Raw genomic sequence first — 23367 nt, forward strand, 5'->3', positions numbered from 1 at the left:
GCCGGCACGGACTGTGCCGTTATGATTCTATAGATTATTAATTCCTTTAACAAGTAGATAAGACGAACAGCCAGAGAATAAACTGAATTCATTACCTGAAGTGTGACTACTGTTCTCGCTCACAAGATTTAAAAAAATTGGGAAGGATCCAAGACAGGAAAGATTATACATGTTATACAAAAGCAATATATTGCGGATGCTGGAAATCTGAAATAAAAAAGAGAAAATGCTGGAAATACTCAGCAGGTCAGGCAGCATCTGTGGAGATTGAAACAGAGTTAACGTTTCAGATTGATGGCCTTTCATCAGAACTGGAAAAGGTTTTTAAGTAAGTACAGAGGCAGGAAAAGGGGGGAGGGGAGGAAAGAAGAAAAGGGAATGTCTGTGATAGGGTGGAAGGCAGGAGAGATTAAATGACAAAAGGGATGATGGTGTAAGGCAAAAGGGGGTCTATTGAAAGAAAAAAAGACTTGCATTTATATATTTATACCCGAGGTCACAGTGGGAGCGGGACGGAGAATTAAAGCGGCAAGCAACCGGAAGCTCAGGGTCACGCTTGCAGACTGAACAGAGGTGTTCAGCAAACCGATCACCCAATCTGCATTTGGGCTCCCCAATGTAGGGGAGCCCGCATCGTGAGCAGCGAATACAGTATACTATATTGAAAGATGTACAAGTAAATCGCTAGTTCACCTGGAAGGAGTGTTTGAGGCCCTGGATGGTGGGAAGGGAGGAGGTGGAAGGGTAGGTGTTGCATCTTCTACTCTTGCACGGGAAGGTGCCTTGGGAAGGGGAGCAGGTGTTGCGGGGGCGGGTTGATGGAATAGTGGACCAGGGTGTCGATGAGGAAATGGTGTCTTTGGGATACTGAAAGGGGAAGGGAGCAGAAGATATGTTTGGTGGTGGCATTGTACTGGAGGTAGCTAAACTGGTGGAGGATGATCTGTTGAATGTGGAGGCGAGTGGGGTGGAAGGTGAGGGCAAGGGGAACCCTATCATGATTCAGGAAGGGAGGAGCAGGAGTGAAGGCAGAAGTACGGGAAATGGGACGGACACGGTCGAGGGCCCTGTCAACCATGGTGGAGGGGTATACTTGGTTGAGCAAAAAGGAAGACAGATCAGAAACACTGGTGTGGAAAGTGGCATCGTCAGAACAGATTCCACGGAGATGGAGAAACTTGGAGAACTGGGAGAATGGAATAGAGTCCTTACTGGAATGGAAGGATGTTCTTGCCATGGAGGGAGTGCAACGAAGATTCACCAGACTGATACCTGGGATGGCAGGAATGACGTACGAGGAGAGATTGGGTCGATTGGGCTTGTACTCGCTGGAGTTTAGAAGAATGAGAGGGGATCTCATTGAAACTTATAAAATTCTAACAGGACTAGACAGACTAGATGCAGGAAGGATGTTCTCGATGGCGGGGGAGTCCAGAACCAGGGGTCACAGTCTAAGGATAAGGGGTAAGCCATTTAGGACAGAGATGAGGAGGAATTTCTTCACCCAGAGAGTGGTGAACCTGTGGAATTCTCTGCCACAGAGGGCAGTGGAGGCCAGTTCATTAAATATATTCAAAAAAGAGTTGGATATATTTCTTAAGGCTAAAGGGATCAAGGGATATGGGGAGAAGGCAGGGACAGGGTACTGAATTTGGATGATCAGCCATGATCTCATTGAATGGCGGAGCAGGCTCGAAGGGCCGAATGGCCTACTCCTGCTCCTATCTTCTATGTTTCTAAGTCAGTTCTAGGCCCCCTCTGAGGGAATGGCTTGTGCCATTGAAAGAACATGAATGGAACCGTTCCGCAACCCGAGCCGGTCAAGGCAACAAATAGTTCAAAGAGCAAACATGCACAATCTGAATAAAGACACTTCTTTATTTAACAAACTGTGTGCCCTTCCCGCATGACAAACTAATAGAGAGAAACCCCAAAAAAAGCAGTCAGACACATAACTGGCTCTCACAACCTGGAGACAATGAACAAAAGAGTAAACAAAAAATAACCACGATCCTCGGCCTTCACTAAAAAAATTAACAGCATTTTGCCACACCTCCTACTTTTTGCCCTTTGAGGGTGATCTGCTTCGCTTGCGAGATTGGCCCCTTCCCACCCTGCAGCTCCTCCGCAATGGGACCCCAGTGGCTGCAGCAAGGCTGGGGGAAGGCTGCTGAGTGTCAGAAACTGAGTCAGCAGATGCCCTTGGGGTACAGTTTTGGTGTCCATACTTAAGAAAGGACATACTTGCTCTCGAGTCAGTACAAAGAAGGTTCGCTCGGTTAATCCCGGGGATGAGGGGATGGACATATGAGGAGAGGTTGAGTAGATTGGGACTCTACTCATTGGAGTTCAGAAGAATGAGAGGCGATCTTATTGAAACATATAAGATTGTGAAGGGGTTGGATCGGGTGGATGCAGGGAGAATGTTCCTGATGATGGGTGAAACTAGAACTAGGGGGCATAGTCTTAGAATAAGGGGTTCTCTTTCAAAACTGAGATGAGGAGGAACTACTTCACTCAGAGGGTGATAGGTCCATGGAATATGCTGCCCCAAAAAGCTGTAGAAGCTACATCATTACATAAATTTAAAACAGAAATAGACAGTTTCCTAGAAGTAAAGGGAATTAAGGGTTACGGGGAGCAGGCAGGAATTTGGACATGAGTCTAGGTTCAGATCGGTCATGGCCCTCTGGGTAGCGGAGTGGGCCCAGGGGCCGTGTAGCCTGATCCTGCTCCTATTTCGTGTGTCTAATTCTGTTAGATTCAGGAGATGGTTCTGTGATAGTGGATTGGCGGTTAGGATCAGATCAGCCATGATCTTATTGAATGGCGGAGCAGGCTCGAGGGGCCGATTGGCCTACTCCTACTCCTATTTCTTATGTTCTTATGTACGGCCTGGACCAGCTCTGGGCCTGGAGGGCCCGGCTGCTGACTGCTCCAACTCTGCATGGGCGGCAGCAGTCTGTCCTACAGGTGGCGGCAGCTGCAGCGGAGAAGTGACAGTGTTGGCAGCAGGAATGCTGCCATCCTGACAGAGTACAGCCACTCCCTGGTCGGACGACACACTGGCACTCCCACGGGGCAGCACTGCAGCATGCGGAGCAATCTGCTGAAGCACAGACTGCTGGCCTGCTGCGGCGTGGCGAGGGCCGCGGTGATTCGTGCCCGATCCAGCGAGGGTGGCAGCAGTCAGTGCTCGTGTGGCCTCAATCTGCGTCTGCATCAGACCAGCCACTGACTGCATTGCACCACTAAGCACTTGCGTGGAAGCCGCCTGTGCTGCACCGAAGTCCTGCAGACTCCTTGCCTGTGCTGCACCGAAGTCCTGCAGACTCCTTGCCTGTGCTACACCGAAGTCCTGCAGACTCCTTGCCTGTGCTACACCGAAGTCCTGGACACTCCTTGCCAGTGACTCAATGGATTTGGGCATCCTTGCCACTGCCGCCATGAGCTCAGTGTGCCTCTGCTCCGGCTGGGTGCCCATTTCAGCGAGGAGCCGCACCTCTTCTGCGCTCACTGTAGCAGGACTGGAGGCCAGACTCTCCCTCCGGGGAGAAGGCCGCCGAGCTTCCCTTCCCTACCCGCGTTGCTGCCGCCCACTGGGCCCCGGAGCTTCACCCGCCTCAGACCCTTCCCCCCCTGCTCCCCTCCAGGGAAGACGTGTCCCCATTATGGCCATGGGCTGCCTCGGCTGAGGGTGGCACTGCTGGTCAGGCTTCCTCTTCGCCTTCAGAATCACTCGCAGTGGCAGCTTGAGGGCCCGCCTCCTCACCTGGCGAATCAGCATCTGAAAGCAGGGAGGTACAAGAGTTGCTTTAGCGTGAGGACAAGGCGGCAGCGAGGGAGGCACGAGTGCTGCAGTGCACTGTATTGGTTCGATAGTGGCAAAGGATACTGGTGTGAGGCACAAGTGGAAGGAGAGAGGTCAAAAAGGTGATGACCTTACCATTGCTCTCCAGAACAGGGTCGGCGTCTCCAGTGGCGACAGGGCCAATCATCCAGCCTGCCATAATCCGCTGGACTCGCTGCTCCAGATCGCTAAGGTCTTGAAGGAGAGGCCAGCCTCCCCCGGTCTGTTGCTGCTGCCTCCTGTTATGGGCCAGCTTGCCCTGCAAGAGAAAGGACGGGCTCAGAGTACAGTGTGAAGCCCTGATCTTGGCTGCACTGCCTCCCATGGTCGATTAGCCCTTACAGTGTGTAAAGTGCTGAATGTGCGTGCGAGTTTCATGAAAGGCCCATAGGTGTTGGATGAGGGCTGGGCATTGGGGCTTTCAGGACCCTTTGGCCATAAAGTGAGGTGGACATGCAGGGATGAGGAGGATACTGAAAAGGGTACTCACCCCGATGCCCCGAGTGAGGTCGTTGAACTCCTTCCTGCATTGCACAGGGGTCCTAGGCACCATGCTGCTGGAGGCCACTCTGTGAGCCACCTCCCTCCAAGCTTTGCGATAGTCGCTGGGCAGCGGCCTCCTGCCACTGTCCAGAAACAGGATAGATTGCCTGTGCTCCACTGCACCAACCAGAACCTCCAGGGCCCCCTCACTGAACCGCTGCACTCGCTCCCTGGCCTTCTCCATGGTCCTAGGCGTTAGAATGTGGCAGCAGGTCTGTCCAGGCCGAGAATCAGGGCTCCGATGCGCAGGGTGTGGCTGCAATCCAAGATCGAACCTCCCCTTTAAGAGTTGACCGGTGCCAGCGTGTCTGCGTGCAATCGCTAACTGGCCGCACCTGCGCTGCGCCCGCCCTCGGTGGTAGCGCCTCGCTTCTTCGGCTTAGCGCCTTAAGACAGTCGTGCAGCGCCTGTTTTAGCGCTCCAAGCACCTCCTGGGGCGAAGCAGGTCAATTTAGCAGTAGGTGGCGATAATTTGCACCGGGCATTAAATTTCGCACCTGCTCAAGTATAACGCCCCAAATGTGGCGATACTGAATTTCTCCCCCTCAATGTTTTCAAGGGGAGACTGGATAGGCACGTGAGGGAAATAAACTTGTGGCGCTATGGAGATAGAGCGGGGGAATGGGACTGACTGGATTGCTCTACAGAGAGCCGGCACGGACTGTGCCGTTATGATTCTATAGATTATTAATTCCTTTAACAAGTAGATAAGACGAACAGCCAGAGAATAAACTGAATTCATTACCTGAAGTGTGACTACTGTTCTCGCTCACAAGATTTAAAAAAATTGGGAAGGATCCAAGACAGGAAAGATTATACATGTTATACAAAAGCAATATATTGCGGATGCTGGAAATCTGAAATAAAAAAGAGAAAATGCTGGAAATACTCAGCAGGTCAGGCAGCATCTGTGGAGATTGAAACAGAGTTAACGTTTCAGATTGATGGCCTTTCATCAGAACTGGAAAAGGTTTTTAAGTAAGTACAGAGGCAGGAAAAGGGGGGAGGGGAGGAAAGAAGAAAAGGGAATGTCTGTGATAGGGTGGAAGGCAGGAGAGATTAAATGACAAAAGGGATGATGGTGTAAGGCAAAAGGGGGTCTATTGAAAGAAAAAAAGACTTGCATTTATATATTTATACCCGAGGTCACAGTGGGAGCGGGACGGAGAATTAAAGCGGCAAGCAACCGGAAGCTCAGGGTCACGCTTGCAGACTGAACAGAGGTGTTCAGCAAACCGATCACCCAATCTGCATTTGGGCTCCCCAATGTAGGGGAGCCCGCATCGTGAGCAGCGAATACAGTATACTATATTGAAAGATGTACAAGTAAATCGCTAGTTCACCTGGAAGGAGTGTTTGAGGCCCTGGATGGTGGGAAGGGAGGAGGTGGAAGGGTAGGTGTTGCATCTTCTACTCTTGCACGGGAAGGTGCCTTGGGAAGGGGAGCAGGTGTTGCGGGGGCGGGTTGATGGAATAGTGGACCAGGGTGTCGATGAGGAAATGGTGTCTTTGGGATACTGAAAGGGGAAGGGAGCAGAAGATATGTTTGGTGGTGGCATTGTACTGGAGGTAGCTAAACTGGTGGAGGATGATCTGTTGAATGTGGAGGCGAGTGGGGTGGAAGGTGAGGGCAAGGGGAACCCTATCATGATTCAGGAAGGGAGGAGCAGGAGTGAAGGCAGAAGTACGGGAAATGGGACGGACACGGTCGAGGGCCCTGTCAACCATGGTGGAGGGGTATACTTGGTTGAGCAAAAAGGAAGACAGATCAGAAACACTGGTGTGGAAAGTGGCATCGTCAGAACAGATTCCACGGAGATGGAGAAACTTGGAGAACTGGGAGAATGGAATAGAGTCCTTACTGGAATGGAAGGATGTTCTTGCCATGGAGGGAGTGCAACGAAGATTCACCAGACTGATACCTGGGATGGCAGGAATGACGTACGAGGAGAGATTGGGTCGATTGGGCTTGTACTCGCTGGAGTTTAGAAGAATGAGAGGGGATCTCATTGAAACTTATAAAATTCTAACAGGACTAGACAGACTAGATGCAGGAAGGATGTTCTCGATGGCGGGGGAGTCCAGAACCAGGGGTCACAGTCTAAGGATAAGGGGTAAGCCATTTAGGACAGAGATGAGGAGGAATTTCTTCACCCAGAGAGTGGTGAACCTGTGGAATTCTCTACCACAGAAGGCAGTTGAGGCCAGTTCATTAAATATATTCAAGAAGGAGTTGGATATATTTCTTAAGGCTAAAGGGATCAAGGGATATGGGGAGAAGGCAGGGACAGGGTACTGAATTTGGATGATCAGCCATGATCTCATTGAATGGCGGAGTAGGCTCGAGGGGCCGAATGGCCTACTCCTGCTACTATCTTCTATGTTTCTTACAGGAAGCTGGAGGGGGGAGGAATGTAACCAAGATAGCTCAGGGAGTCAGTGGGCTTATAGTAGATATTGGTCGACAGCCTACCCCCAGAAATGGAGATACAGAAGTCGAGGAAGAGAAAGGGAGAGTCGGAGATGGACCATGTGAAGGCGAGGGAGGGGTGGAAATTGGAAGCAAAGTTGATGACATTCTCCAGTTCGGGGTGAGAGCAGGAAACAACATTGATATAGTCATCAATGTACCTGAAAAGGAGGTGAGGGAGTGGATCTGTGTAGGAATGGAACAAAGAATGTTCCTTGTATCCCTCGAAAAAGCAGGCATAACTAAGACCCATAGTCCCATAGCAACACCTTTTATTTGGTGGAAGCGAGTAGAGTCAAAGAAGAAGTTGTTCAATGTAAGAACAAGTTCAGTCAGGCAGAGGAGGGTGGTGGATGGGGACTGGTTGGGCCTGCGTTCAATGAAGAAGCGGAGCGCGCAGGCCATCCTGGTGGGGGATGTAGGAGTAGAGGGACTGGATGTCCATAGTGAAAAGGAGACGGTCGGGGACAGGAAACTGGAAACTGCTCAATTGGCAGAGGGTGTTGTAAGAGATTGGACAAGGGGAGAAAAAATAGAGTCGAGGTAGAAATAAATAAGTTCCGTGGGGTAAGAATGTTCATTGGAAAGGAATGAGCTCAGTGGTATTTCTTTGTTCCCTACTTTCTATGTTCTTTAACAAGGACACTATTATCTGGACAACAATAAGACTCCTCAGGAACATCAATATTGTGGAGGTAGTAGACACATTTTTAGCTGCAGTAGCAAGACTTCATTTTAACAAGGCAACAATTTTTTAATATAATTTGTGTAACTTTTCTTCAATTCACAGTGACATTTACATGCCTCCATTTACTCTTCTTCACATCATGTCTGAACTGCTGTTTGAATAACTCCTCAAACAATCTTCAGCAACAAAAAAAAAGTCATCTTCCAATTACAATTGTTTAAATATTTAAACAGCCAGAAAAACATATCACTGCAGTTCAGAATAGTCATTCAAAAACGGACAGGTTTTTTTTTTGTAGAGAACTCTAGCCAATAAGAATGGACAACAGCTATATTGAAAGTGCTTCCTCCTGTCACATAAACAGACTGAGCTTAGAATGCCCACTTAGTATTGTCACAGGGAATCATATGCAAACAACCCTAATCATCATACTTTATGGAGAGACTTTTCACTGTTGCTCACAATGTTACTGAACTTAATGACAAGTCCCAAAAGTAATCTTTGACACCAACATCTTCACTCTCAGTTAGGCAGAATATCATAGAATGATATAGCACAGGAGGCCGCCATTTGGCCCACCATGGCTCTGCCGGCTCTTTGGTAGAGCTATCGAATTAATTCTACTCCCCTGCTCTTTCCCCATAGCCCTGTAATTTTTTTCCCTTCAAGTATTTATCCAATTCTCTTTTGAAATTTACTACTGAATCTGCTTCCACCTCCCTTTCAGGCAATGCATTCCAGATCACAACTCCTCGCAGTATAAAAAATAAGTTTCCTCATGCCACCTCTGGTTCTTTTGCCAATCACCTTAAATCTGTGCCCTCTGGTTACCGACCCTTCTACTACTGGAAAGTTTTACTTTATTTACTCTGTCAAAACCATTCATGATTTTGAACACCCCTACCAAATCTCCTCTTAATCTTCACTGCTCTAAGGAGATCCATCCCAGCTTCTCCAGTCTCTCTACATAACTGAAGTCCCTCAGGCCTGGTACCGTTCGAGTAAATCTCTTCTGCAACCTCTCCAAGGCGTACTTCACATTTACAGGAAACTTTTTTATCTGGCACCGACGTGGTGCCGGTTTATCAAAAAGTCCGGATTACAGAGAGGTATAATAAAAGGTACGAGAGCCCCGTACACGGCCACAGGTCCAGGCGTCCCTGTTGCATAGCAACAGGTGCGGGAACCCCGGCCACAGATCCAGGCGTCCCTGTTGCATAGCAACAGGTGCAGGAACCCCGGTTACACGGCCACAGATCCAGGAACGGCCACTAATATGAAGTAAAACTTACCTGAACCTACTCCTGAATTTTGCCAGTTAACAGAGATTGCCGGTTATTTAGGGGCCGGTAAATCGAGAGTTTCCTGTAATTGGAACAAATACCTACTCTATAGATGGAACTGAAGGCAATAGATCCTGGCCAGATATTTGACCTTGTATCAGGGTACATCAGGTGACCACTTTGATAGCTTTTTTAAAAATTATTAAAGATTCTGCTTTTGTACCTATAATCAGAAGTTAGACACTTGAATTAAATTACTACTATATTAAAATCCAACAAGAACTATGACTGATTTTGTACCTTAAACAAGCCACTTAAAAATATTGTCCCTAAATAAATTAGTTATAGTCAAAACTAGATAGATTTATCCTCTAACAATGAATTTATTAATTGTATTAGAATTGTATTTGACAAATTGTATTAAAAAGATATTATCTCCAATACAGGTAACCTAACCATATATAGTGCCATAACATCACAAATAAAGTTACTCTTCACATTCAGACATAGATTTCAACCACTCTGTGCAACAGAAGCACACATACAACAGTTCTAACGAACTGAAGTGGAAAGAATGGCATTTTTATGCTTCTGTACAGCAACAGCTGGTGTTTTGTTTTGTCTTTGTAGACAGTCTGGGAGCCAAATGTTTAAACTAGCTCAACAACTTGCTCATGAAGTACTGTATCTAGGGTCAAAAACAGGCCCGAGTTTAAAAGCTCACTCCCACAAAAGGAAATGACAAAATGGCACCTAGCAGTCTAACCAGAGGTAGTTCGGCTCACATGGAGAATGGGAAGTATTAAAGCTCCTTCCACAAGTTTTGTTCGATATACTTGGGTTTTTTTTTTAAAGTTTAGTGACAAAATAATTTTTTTTTACAAAATGCAAACTGGGCAGTTCTAAAATACAAACTACAAACAGAATTGCACCAAATAAAATGAATTGTAAGCAGAAGTCAATTGCAACCACCTGCCACCATTCGAACGTAATTATTAAATCCCTGACTTTTCTGCCGATCATAGTAAAGAGTGTAAGTGATTGAAGGCAAGCCAAACATGAAATCAGAACCACCAACACTCAAACAAGAGGCAGAAGGGGGCCTGAACGGCAGTGTGACCTTGTGTCTCTGGGACATGCATTTACATCTATCCAGGCTGATGAGACGAAAGTCTCTTCTGTTTACCAGCTCCAAGTGTCCTACAAGCATGGTCAGTTTCAACCAGGTTTCTAATGGACTCTCAGGAGAAAATTGGTACTGATTTGGCACTAAACAGTAATCTTATTCAGAGGGCACTGAATGGACTGGTGTGGGAAAAGCAAAATTGTTATACTGGTACAGCAAGTGGTACCCTTGGGAGGTTCAAGCCAAGACATATTATTGAACAGACTAGAGATCCAGAAGTGCTCGACACCGACACTAGGTGCACAAAGTTGATCCAGGAAACTTTGATCAATAGCCCTAAAATGCAATGATCACCTTTTGGATAATGCCAGATTTGGATTTAATTCCTTTTAAGGATCATCAGCATGACACAACCACAGAAAGAACATAAAATGTGGATTTGATCTCCAATTTTTCACATCCACTCCAACACAGTCAGGATATGGCAGGAACCCAGCATTAAAAAATAAAAAAATAAAAAAAAATTAGCACCATATCTAGCTGAACCAGAATGTGCACAACCTAGAACTGAAAAACCACTATCCCATCCATCACCAAGGCCAATTTACTTCCACCTCAGCAACATGACCCACTTCCACTGCTATTGGAACCCTTATCCATAACTTTGTCACCTCTAGACTCAATTTCTCCAACATCCCACTCACTGGCCTCCACTCTCAATTAATTAAAACTCTGCCGCTGGTATCTGATCCTACACTAAATCACACTCCGCCATTAATTCAGTCCTCACCTGACCGACACTGGCTGCCTATCCACCAACTATTGAATTTGAAATCCTCATCCTGGTCTATAAATTCTTCCAAAGCCTTGTTCCGCCCTACTTCACAACCATCTTCAATCTTGCATCACCACTCGTGCCCTCTGACTATCTATATATCCCCCTCAGCCCTCTACTCCACTACTTATCACTTAAGCCATCTCTGCACTCCTTTCTGGTATTCACTACCTAAACTGCTCTGCCTCTCTACCTCGCTCTATGCTTTTAAAAGTCATTTTCAAAACCCATCTCTTTGGCCACACTTTCAGTAACCTCCCATATTTCTTCCACAAAAGGCTCAGCATCCTTTCCCTTTCTTCTCCCATGAAGAGGCTTGGGACATGTTTCTATGTTAAAGGCATTCCAAAAATGCAAACTGTTATACGACAGAACACACAATGGGAAACAGCAGAACAACCCAGCTGATTCTACTCCAGGCGGGCCTGTGTAATGCGTGTTATTAGGTCCTATTTATGGAATAAGCTGTGCATTTCACTTCTCCACATTACAAACCCTCTATCTCCTACTTCTAGTTACATGCCAAGACATAGAGTTAGACTGCAGTCTCTTACCTTTATCTGCTGGCATCTCAGCATGGCCAGCTCCCTCATATCTCTGAATGGCTGCAGTAGGTATTGGTAGAGTTCTGTAGTTGCTTCAGATAAAGCAATATAGGCATCATCTTCTTCCTGGTAAAGTTCCAGCAGTTCCACCATAATCTCTGTAATTTTGTGTTTCTCCAGCAGCTATGTGCAAATCAGAATTTATTTTACTATTTAAAATTTCTAGTCAATCTCAATTCTTGACCACTCTCTTTAGTTTATACATTGACTCTGGTAAACTCTATGATTAATTTAATATATTTGAATATAAACTTCAGTCTAATAAATGCAAGCACTGAAATATGTAATGCCCAGAATGCGACACTTCATTTTGCATTCAATTTTGACATCAACCCCTAGAGGCTACTGTTGTGGGCAACTTTATTCTTTGCTGGGGATGCTGCAGGCTCATCAGGATGCCAGGTTCACTCGGCAGAATGTTTAGGAGAAACAGCAGACACGGTTAAACCACAATGTAGTACCAAATTTAACAGAAATGAAAGAAAATGAGGAGTCATAAATAAATGTATGAGAAGAACTGCAGAGGGCAGGAGAAATTTCATCACACAGAATTGTGAGGCTGTGGAATTCACTTTCAGGGTTAGAGATTGAGACAAAAACAATGTCATATTCAAGATTTGATTGGATAGCTGGATGAAGGAAAAGGGATATGGGAACAGTGTGGGTAAATATGATTAGAATTATTTGTTCACGTGGAGGGTAAACGCAGACACAGACTGGTTGAGTCGAATGGTCTGCTTCAGTGTTTTAACTTCTATGCATTTGTATGTATGAAACCTCTGTGCCAGTTGGAATAGCAGTTACTTCAGTGGCACTGATAGAAAGGTCAGCAGAGTGAAAGGAGCAATTGGTTCAGAGATAAGCAAAGAGTTCTTGAAGACAACATCAAGTTATTGTGCTAACCTGGCTATCTTTAAAGACCTCAAACAATGTGACCTTTAGCATACTCCTATCTCTAATCAACTGGGTAATTCAGCTGATCTCCTAGCAACTCTTCACAATTTGCCATAAACCCCAATCAAAATTTAAAACTTTGGTTTCTGACTCTCCCTTCTCCCTGTCATACCCAATATCAAATCCAATCATATTATGGTCACTATTTGCAAGGTGTTCTCTTACCATCAGATTGTTAACTAATTCTGGTACGTTACGCATCACTAAATCCAGTATGGCCTGTCCTCTTGACTGATCTAAAACATATTGGCCCAGATAGTAACGCAAAGTTTTAGTGGGTCAGAATGTCAGATTTCAACTTGATTGCCTAATTACATTTTTCCTTCTGGGTTTCGCGTCACCAAGCTGCGGCAGCAGGCATCATGCGCGCCTGTATGACGCGATCTCAACTCGACTATCTCAAGGGCCAATGCAAAAATGGAATTTGGAGAAGGCAAGAGGTGTTGGAAGGAGACGGTGAGAGTTAGTGAACATGGATAATGGTTGAGCAAGGTCAGCACCTAGATTTAATTATGCTTCCTTCGACTTACTGCGGGCTGTAAAAAAATACTTGTATTATATAGTGCCTTTCACGACCACCGGACGTTTGAAATCGCTTTACAGCCAATGAAGTACTTTTTGAAGTGTAGTCACTGATATAATGTAGGAAACGTAGCAGCCAATTTGTGCACAGCAAACTCCCACAAACAGCAATGTGATAATGGCTAGATAATGTTTTTTAGTGATGTTGGTTGAGATAAATATTGGCCAGGACACTGGGGATAACTCCCCTGCTCGTCTTCAAAATAGTGCCATGGGATCTTTTACGTCCACTTGAGAGCAGACAGGGCCTCGGTTTAACGTCTTATCCGAAAGGCGGCACCTCCGACAATGCAGCACTCCCCCAGTACTGAATTGGAGTATCAGCCTAGATTTTTGTGTTCAAGTCCCTGGAGTGGGACTTGAACCCACAACCTTCTGACTCAGAGGAGAGAGTGCTACCCATGGAGCCACAGCTGACACTAGTGTAGTCAGGACGAGAGAGATCATTTTCCCCAGCAATAGGAAGAAACCTGATGCTCTCACCAAGGCGGCGTGGTTGGAGGTGGCCGAGGAGGTGAGCAGGAGCATTGTGCCACAGTCTTGGATGCTGTGCAGTTTAATGACCCAACCAGGACAGGAAAAGCGAATACAGTTGCTGATTCACCTACATCCTGTTGTGTAAAACACCACCGCCTCACTCTGTCTTGCCATGTGTACTCAATCACATCACTCCTCACACCCACTTAAGTTTCAACAGCACCCATCCTTCACTTTCTATGTACTTCACAGATGCAGAGGAGGAGGCATAAGTGGCACATCTGCATCCCTGTCAATCGGAGATGGAGAGACTGGGAACTTGCAGATGCTTAGTGACACAATAAAAAATATCTCCGACACACATGCTGACTTTATTTCATCAATGACTGAACTCCGAGAAGCCAGAGTAAGCTAACTGTCAAGATTGTTACTTTGCCAGGACTAATTCAGATCTGTTTCTTTTGTCTCCCAGGGCATTCACGTGCAGAGTCAACAGTCTGTGGACATGCCCAACGACGATTCCTCGGAGGACGTCATTCCTTCTGAGGGTGCACCGTCACAGGATGTACAGCAATGTACCAGCGCAAATACTTGCATGTCGGTGGGTCCAGTTAGACAATTAATTGGGTTTTAGCCTGGTGATTCACAATTCACAAGTGAGCACGAGAAGACACAAGTGGCAGGGGCAGCTATGGAGAGTCCGTGTCAGGAGGCATAATCCTCTCCAAGCTCTGCTCAGTTGAACACAGATGCTGATCCACGGGGGCCATTGTTGAAAAGGAGAATGGCAAGAAGTAGAGCAGCAACTTTGCGAGGTACTGGCAGACGTGCCACGCACACTCTCCACAATAGCGGAGAGGATGGAGGAGTCCAACTCCAATAGTAGTGGATTGGTGTCGCAGATAATTGCAAGAATGTCTGCCATGGAGAGAGTGGCCACCTCCGTAGAGCTTCAGGCACGGCTCTCAAATGAGTTTATGCAGGCCAGGACCATGGCTGTGCAGGAGATGTCTGCTGCCTTACACAGGATGACAGCTACCTTATCCATGGCCTTACAACGCAACACTGATCTGCACCAAGCTGCTCTCCTGCAGAGTGGTAGGAGCGATGTGGTGCTGGCCCAGGAGAGGGTTGATGGCGAAAGGGGACATGAAAGTGGGAACTCCACTCAGAGCGTTCCCACTTCTCGCCCGTTGACCCCCCCACCCGCTTCCCCAAGCCAGTACCCGACATGCTGCCTCTTCTCCCGACAGCAGAATCTGCCCATGCACAGGAGGAGCAGTCTTTGGTGGGGCCCTCACTCCAAAACCCAGAGGGCGTAGGCCAAAAGCATCTCAGCAGTCAGAGCAGGGATCCAAGCAGCGTGCCTCTACCTCTGCTGAAGCCACAGGGGATACACCATGAAGAAGCAATAGGAACTATAAGAGAAAGCTATTGTAATTCACCAAGGGTATGCACATGAGTGTTTGACAAAATGTTGTTAATTTTCCTTTTTTTTTTTAGTAATAGCACGCAAAATGTAACGATTTGCACCACTTCCCCATCTTGCCCATTATTGCGTCCCGAATGCCAACTCGTCCTTCCAGTTGCTTCATGATGAATATCAATACATGACAGGACCCATTGGAGGATGTGCAATAGGTGTACGCTTGGTTGAAGGACTGTCTTGTGCACGGGGATGGGGGAAGTGGTACTGGTGGTAGTGGGAATGGGCCGGAGGATTTAATTTCCCCCCCCCCCAGTATAAGTCACTAGCTGAACCTCCCTATCTCTGTAACCTCCTCCAGCCCGACAGCCCTCCGAAATATCTGCGCTCCTCCAATTCTGGTATCTCGCACTCCACCATTGGCGGTCGTGCCTTCAGCTGCCAAGGTCCTAAGTTCTGGAATTCCCTCCCTAAACCTCTCTTTCCTCCTTTAAGGTACCTCTTTGTCATCTGCCCCAATATCTTGTGTGAGCACTTGAAACGCCATAGCATACTAGGCTACAGACCAAGTGCTGGAAAATGGGATTAGATTAGACAGGGCTTGATGGCCGGTGTGGACACGATGGGTTGAAGGGCCTCTTTCTGTGCTGTATGACACTATGGCTATGTTTTACTACGTTAAATGTGCTATATAAATCCTCTCTGGCTTCAGGTGTGGTGCTGGAGGACTGCTAATGTGGTACCCTTGTTTAAAAAGGGAGAAAAGGATAGACCGAGTAATTACAGGCCAGTCAGCCTAACCTCGGTGGTGGGAAAATTATTGGAAAGAATTCTGAAGGACAGGATAAATCTTCATTTAGAAAGACACGGATTAATCAAGGATAGTCAGCACGGATTTGTTAAGGGAAGGTCGTGTCTGACAAACTTGATTGAATTTTTTGAGGAGGTAACAAGGAGGGAGTGCGTTTGATGTAGTGTATATGGACTTTAGCAAGGCTTTTGATAAGGTTCCACATGGCAGACTGGTCACGAAGTTAAAAGCCCATGGGATCCAGGGCAAAGTGTCAAGTTGGATTCAAAACTGGCTCGGAGGCAGGAAGCAGAGGGTAATGGTTGATGGGTGTTTTTGTGACTGGAAGGCTGTTTCCAGTGGGGTTCCGCAGGGCTCAGTACTAGGTCCCTTGCTTTTTGTGGTATATATCAATGATCTAGACTTGAATATAGGGGGTATGATTAAGAAGTTTGCAGATGATACTAAAATCGGCTGTGTCGATGATACTGAAGAAGGAAGCTGTAGACTGCAGGAAGATATCAATAAATTGGTCAGGTGGGCAGAACAGTGGCAAATGGAATTCAATCCGGAGAAGTGTCAGGTAATGCATTTGGGGAGGGCTAACAAGGAAAGGGAATACACATTAAATGGTAGGACACCGAGTAGTGTAGAGGAACAAAGGGAGCTTGGAGTGCATGTCCACAGATCCCGGACGGTAGCAGGCCAGGTAGATAAAGGTGGTTAAGAAGGCATATGGAATGCTTGTATTCTATGCCACAGCTAATAAAGGCAAGAGCAGGGGGGTTATGCTTCAACTGTATAAAACACTAGTTAGGCCTCAGCTAGAGTACTGCGTGCAGTTCTGGTCACCACATCACAGGAAAGATGTGATTGCACTAGAGAGGGTACAGAGGAGATTTACAAGGATGTTGCCGTGAGTACAGAATCTTAGCTATGAGGAAAGACTGGATAGACTGGGTCTGTTTTCCTTGGAACAGAAGAGGCTAAGGGGAGACTTTATTGAGGTGTATAAAATAATGAGGGGCATAGGTAAAGTGGATAGAAAGGACCTATTTCCCTTAGCAGAGGGGTCAAAAACCAGGGGGCACAGATTTAAAGTAATTGGTGGAAGGTTTAAAGGGGATATGAGGGGAAATTTCTTCACCCAGAGGGTTGTGGGGGTCTGGAACTCACTGCCTGAAAGGGTGGTAGAGGCAGAAACCCTAACCACATTTAAAAAGTACTTGATGTGCACTTGCAGGTTACAGCATCCCAAGAGCTGGGAAGTGGGATTAGGCTGGATAGCTCTTTGTTGGCCGGCGCGGACACGATGGGCCAAAATGGCCTCCTTCCGTGCTGTAACTTTCTATGATTATATGATTCTATGAAATGCAAGTTCTTGTTGTTTAAGCTGAATTTCTATTTCTAGCTCATTCGTTTTATTTGTTATGCTATGTGTATTCAAGTACAAAACTTTTATTTGGGTAACTGTCCCATATATCCTGATGGTCTTTTTCTAACACCTTTTGACGTGCAATGTGAATTTTCCCCTCCCACCACTAACTAGTTTAAAAACTGTTCCCCACTGCCCTATTTACCCATTCTGCAAGGACACGGATGCCTCTCCGGTCCAGATGAAGGTCCTCCCATCTGTATAGCCTTCCCTCACAGCTTAATCGAATTCCCTCCACCCCAAAAGTTGAATGGTCCAGCTCATTTTTTTTCTAAAATTGCGAAACCAGGGTGAAAGATCAAAGCCCATAGTACAGGTGACCACCAAGGCTCAAATGATTAAAAGATATGGTAAATTGGGAAGTAGTGATCGCTCTTTTGGTTGAAACAATTTAACTGTAACTTAGCAAAACTTAACAAATCAAATTAAGATCGTATTGCTTTGGGCGACACCACTCTGGTTACTAAATGCGTTAAGATTGAAGGAGAAAGGACTACATGAGGGAAACAAGAGTGGAAGACTGTGTGAGGAGTTCGGACTTCAATGTAGTAAAGATGTGGGTAAGAGGGAGAGCATGTTGGATGCTCTAACTGGAAATTGGAGGCAGCATGATAAGAACAGTTGAGAGGAACACCAACAAGTGACATTGTTAAAAGATTAGAACGGTTGAAAGAGAAAAAAGGTAGAAATTTAAGAGAGTCATTGCCTATTTTTTTGTATCCTATCAGAGAGTGAAAGAGAGGCATTAGAAGTATCTTCCCAGATATGGCAACAGCATTCAGTGCTTGGATACACAGAGTTAAAAGAGGAAGTGTTTGGCATTAAAGAGAAAAGCAAACTTCTTGGAAGCATCTTTGGCAATAGACGAGATGTGGGAGTTCCTTTGGGGTCAGAGATGCTTCACTTTTTGTTCGTCAACATGTTGATGAATGACGACCAAAAAGTGAAGCCCTCAAATGTAAGAGGCAGCGACTGTTTGTTACACTTGAAAAGGAATTAAGAATCTGTGCCTTTGAAGAATTAGAACAAAATTTTCACTGCCTCCTTGAAAAGCATGAAGAAGGTGATTCAGTCACTGCACAGAGAGGACTGGAGATTGTGTGCTCTGGTGGAGTGCAGTATGAAGAAAGTTGAGTGGAATAATCAGTAAAACAATGGAAGGATTTGGAAAAAAAGGTAACTCATTTGAGTAGGAGAGGGGAAATGGTGGTCCCACCACATTATTGCAAAAGAAAATTAACAGGTACCAGTATGCATTTTTGAAAGGAGCCCTGTTTGTTAAAAAATCTCCGACACTCCATAGTTTACAATGCAGAAAATCCAACTATAAAATAACATAACAAAAAAGTGTAATTGATGTCCAACTGTGACACAGCAGTTCACCAGCAATCATTTACAAGTGGTAAGGTATCCAGATATTATGATGCAATGCCACTGGACTGTCATTCTGTACGCCTGGCATCGGTGGTCTGAAATGTCGTTACATAAACACAAGAGTCCAGGGCCCGTATCTCAGTGGTATCAGGGTGAGCAGCCTGGCCTCAGTCCAATGACAAGTGTAAATGCAGTACCATTTGAGTAAATCAGAAATATTGCACTTCGGTTTTCAGATTTTGCTTTTCAAATAGTTGAGGATTTTCAATTTTTACTTTTAAAAATGCAGGTATAAAAATCAGCCGAGATTCACTATTACAAAAACTCAGTAAAAACTTTTGCACACTTATTCACTTAGGTCTTAGTGTATTTTTATCAAGTTCTTGGGATATGGGCAACGTGGACATTTTATTGCCCACCCTGGTTACTAGCTGGAGTCATACCTAGCACAAAGGAAGATGCTTGTGGTGGTTGAAAGCCAATCATCACAGCCCCAGGACATCGCCACAGGAGTTCCTCAGGGCAGTGTCCTAGGCCCAACCATCTTCAGCTGCTTCATCAATGACCTTCCCTCCAACATAAGGTCAGAAATGGGGATGTTCGCTGATGACTGCACAGTGCTCAGCGCCATTCACAACTCCTCAGATAATGAAGCAGTCCATGCCCGCATGCTACAAGACCTGGATGACGTTCAGGTTTGGGCTGATATGTGGCAGGTAACATACGCGCCACAGAAGTACCAGGCAATGACTATCTCCAACAAGTGAGAGTCTAACCACCTCCCCTTGACATTCAACAGCATTACCATCGCCGAATCCCCCACCAACAACATCCTGGGGGTCATCATTGACCAGAAACTTAACTGGACCAGCCACATAAATACTGTGGCAACAAGAGCAGGTCAGAGGCTCACCTCCTGACTTCCCAAAGCCTTTCCACCATCTACAAGGCACAAGTAAGGAGTGTGATGGAATACTCTCCACTTGCCTAGATGAGTGCAGCTCCAACAACACTCAAGAAGCTCGACACCATCCAGGACAAAGCAGCCCATTTGATTGGCACCCCATCCACTACCTTAAACATTCACTCCCTCCACCACCAGCGTACCGTGGCTGCAGTGTGTTCCCCTCCAAGTCACACACCATCCTGACTTAAAAGTATATCGCCGATCCTTCATTGTCGCTGGGTCAAAATCATGGAACTCCCTACCTAACAGCACTGTGGGAGTACCATCACCACACGGACTGCAGCGGTTCAAGGCGGCGGCTCACCACCACCTTCTCAAGAGCAACTAGGTATGGGCAATAAATGCTGGCATTGCCAGTGACGCCCTGATCCCATAAACGAATTTTAAAAAACGCACCAATGCTTCTTCGGAAGCACCTCCCAAACCCGCGACCTCGTCCACCTAGGACAAGGGCAGCAGGCGCATGGGAACACCACCACCTCAAGTTCCCCTCCAAGTCACACACCATCCTGACTTAGAAGTATATCGCCGATCCTTCATCGTCGCTGGGTCAAAATCCTGGAGCTCCCTACCTAACAGCACTGTGGGAGTACCTTCACCACACAGACTGCAGCGGTTCAAGAAGGCGGCTCACCACCACCTTCTCAAGGACAATTAAGGATGGGCAATAAATGCTGGCCTTGCCAGCGACGCCCAAATCCCATAATCGAATTTAAAAAAAACCTAATTGCCCTGAGAGGTAGTGAGGGCCTTCTGTATGAACCACTGTAATCACTGCGGTGATGTTCCTCCCAAAATAGCGACCATCTTCCTTTTGTCAGATTTGACTCCAACCATGGGATGGTTTTCCCTTCGACTCCCACTGACTTCAGTTTTGCTAAGGCACTTTTATTATGCATAATTATTTTTACCATCTCCTAGATTTTTATTATGAAATTTGAGCAAGTTGTGCAGGTTAGCGTGTCTGTTATTTCTGGAGTGTAAAAAAATAGTAAAAACTGAAAAGATTTTACAACCCAGCAATGTCAGTTAAAAACTGAAGAATTTTTGGAATAAAATGAAGTAAAACCAAGGTGAAAGGCCGATTATTGGTTAAATAAAATGTGCAAAATGTTTTTGCATTTATTTGCCCACAAGCTCTGATCATGATCTGACATGCATTGCAGATTATACATTTCCCATTGTACTTGTACATTGGGTTTCATGCAATGAAATGTAACACATGCAAGAAAGAGACTATGAATTGGCATCATGAATTTATAAACATATTACATTTAACATTTCGAGCTCGGCACGATGTTGAGCTCTTTTTCCGCCGCCTTCGTCTCCGTGCCCACTTCTCTGGCCAGGAGTCTTCCCCCCGCACAACTGACCCTTTCTCCCGCTTGCAGACTTCCCGTTCTACCTGGACCCCTCCCCCTGGCCTCTTACCCTCTCTAGATCTTTTCATCGCTAACTGCCGCCGTGACATCGGCCGTCTCCATTTCTCTGCTCCCCTCACTCACTCCAACCTACCTCCCTCTGAACTTGCAGCACTCCATTCTCTTAGGTCCAACCCTGACATTGTCATTAAACCCGCTGACAAGGGTGGTGCTGTTGTTGTTTGGCGTACTGACCTCTACCTAGCGGAAGCTCAACGCCAACTCTCGGACACCTCCTCCTACCTCCACCTGGACCATGACCCCACTACCGAACATCAAGCCACCGTTTCCAAGACTGTCACTGACCTCATCTCCTCTGGAGATCTTCCCCCCGCTGCCACCAACCTCATAGTTCCGCAACCCCGCACAGCCCGCTTCTACCTCCTTCCCAAGATCCACAAACAGGACTGCCCTGGTAGACCCATCGTTTCAGCCTGTTCTTGCCCCACGGAACTTATCTCTTCCTATCTTGACTCTATCTTTTCTCCCCTTGTCCAGTCTCTTCCCACCTACATCCGCGACTCTTCGGACGCCCTCCGCCACTTTAACAGTTTCCAGTTTCCTGGCCCCAACCGCTTCCTTTTCACCATGGACGTACAATCCCTCTACACCTCCATCCCCCACCCGGATGGCCTGAGGGCGCTCCGCTTCTTCCTTGAACAGAGGCCCGACCAGTCCCCATCCACCACTACCCTCCTCCGCCTGGCTGAACTTGTTCTCACATTGAACAACTTCTCCTTTAACTCCACTCATTTCCTCCAAATCAAAGGTGTTGCCATGGGTACCCGCATGGGTCCTAGCTATGCCTGCCTTTTCGTGGGCTATGTGGAACAATCTTTGTTCCAGTCCTACTCGGGTCCCCTCCCTCACCTCTTTTTCTGATACATTGATGACTGTATCAGTGCCGTTTCCTGCTCTCGCCCCAAACTTGACAATTTCATTCACTTTGCCTCCAATTTCCACCCTTCCCTCACCTTCACATGGTCCATCTCTGACTCTTCCCTTCCTCGACTTCTCCGTCTCCATCTCTGGGGATAGGTTATCGACCAATATTCACTACAAGCCCACTGACTCCCACAGCTACCTGGACTACACTTCTTCCCACCCGCTTCCTGTAAGGACTCTATTCCATTCTCCCAGTTTCTCCGTCTCCGCCGTATCTGCTCCGACGATGCCACCTTCCACACCAGTGCTTCAGACATGTCTTCCTTTTTCCACAGCCGAGGATTCCCCTCTACCGTGGTTGACACTGCCCTCGACCGTGTCAGTTCTATCTCCCGCACTTCTGCCCTCACCCCTGCCCCTCCCAGAACCACGATAGGGTTCCCCTTGTCCTCACCTTTCACCCCACCAACCTCCACATTCAACGGATCATCCTCCGGCATTTCCACTACCTCCAAAGTGATCCCACCACCAAACATATCTTCCCCTCCCCTCCCCTTTCAGCATTCCGCAGGGACCGCTCCCTCCGAGACACCCTAGTCCACTCCTCTATCACCCCAAACAGCCCTTCCCCTTCGCCTGGCACCTTCCCGTGCAAGCGGAGATGTAACACCTGCCCCGATACCTCCCCCCTTCCCACTGTCCAGGGCCCCAAACACCCCTTCCAGGTGAAACAGCGATTTACTTGTACTTCTTGCAATCTAGTATACTGTATTCGCTGCTCACGATGCGGTCTCCTCTACATTGGGGAGACCAAACGCAGATTGGGTGACCGCTTTGCGGAACACCTCCGTTCAGTCCGTAAGGGTGACCCCAAGCTTCCGGTCGCCTGTCATTTTAATTCACCGCTCCATTCCCACTCGGACCTCACCGTCCTTGGCCTCTTGTATTGTTCCACGGAAGCTCAACGTAAACTCGAGGAACAGCACCTCATCTTCCGATTAGGCACTCTGCAGCCTTCCGGACTCAATATCGAGTTCAACAATTTCAGATCATAAGCTCGGCCCCCATTTCATTTTTTCTTGTAATTTTTCCACTCCTTTTCCCCCCCCCCCTTTCCTTTTGTTTCTCTCTCACACCTGGCAGCTATCTTTTGCCCTGCCAGTACACTTTACACCTAATCTCAGCCTATTACCATCTCATCTAGCTTCTAATCTCTTTTACTTCTTTTGTTTCTTTTATCCGATCGCAGCCCTGCCTTTGATCTTGTTTCTTTTCTTTCCAGTTTTGAAGAAGGGTTCGACCCGAAACGTCAACTCAAATTTCTCTCCACGGATGTTGCCTGACCTGCTGAGTTTTTCCAGCATTTTCTGTTGTTATTTTACATTTAACCTAGTCTGCATCTAATCAATTGTGCAGTATTAAGTAGAATGACAAAAACTCAATGTACTGGAATTTAAGCCGACTTTATTCATCAGTGGTCTTCCATCATAGTTAAGCTCAACTTTTAACAACAGATTCTACATTCTTGCACATGTTCACTACAGGACACAACAAACTGTTCGGAGAGGTAGCTTTTACACTCCCATATTTTTGCCACTTCTGATGGCAAAAGCCACGTACTCTACTGGCAAACCGAGTCAGTAATTTGAAATTACA

At 46.6% G+C, this 23367-nt stretch overlaps 1 protein-coding gene across 1 annotated transcript in view; it reads right to left on the reverse strand.

Annotated features, from left to right (window-relative positions):
- The window catches only part of jmy (junction mediating and regulatory protein, p53 cofactor), a 178276-nt gene that overhangs the window by 150954 nt on the left and 3955 nt on the right, over nucleotides 1-23367 (reverse strand). Inside the window, exon 2 of the mRNA XM_085982233.1 lies at nucleotides 11350-11523. Coding sequence (XP_085838359.1) covers nucleotides 11350-11523 — 174 coding nt within the window. The remainder of the gene's footprint in view (nucleotides 1-11349; nucleotides 11524-23367) is intronic.

This window comes from Somniosus microcephalus, chromosome 1 (genome assembly GCF_052327205.1).
Source record: "Somniosus microcephalus isolate GS21.2 chromosome 1, FLI_Smic_1.0, whole genome shotgun sequence".
NCBI classification, from domain to species: domain Eukaryota; kingdom Metazoa; phylum Chordata; class Chondrichthyes; order Squaliformes; family Somniosidae; genus Somniosus; species Somniosus microcephalus.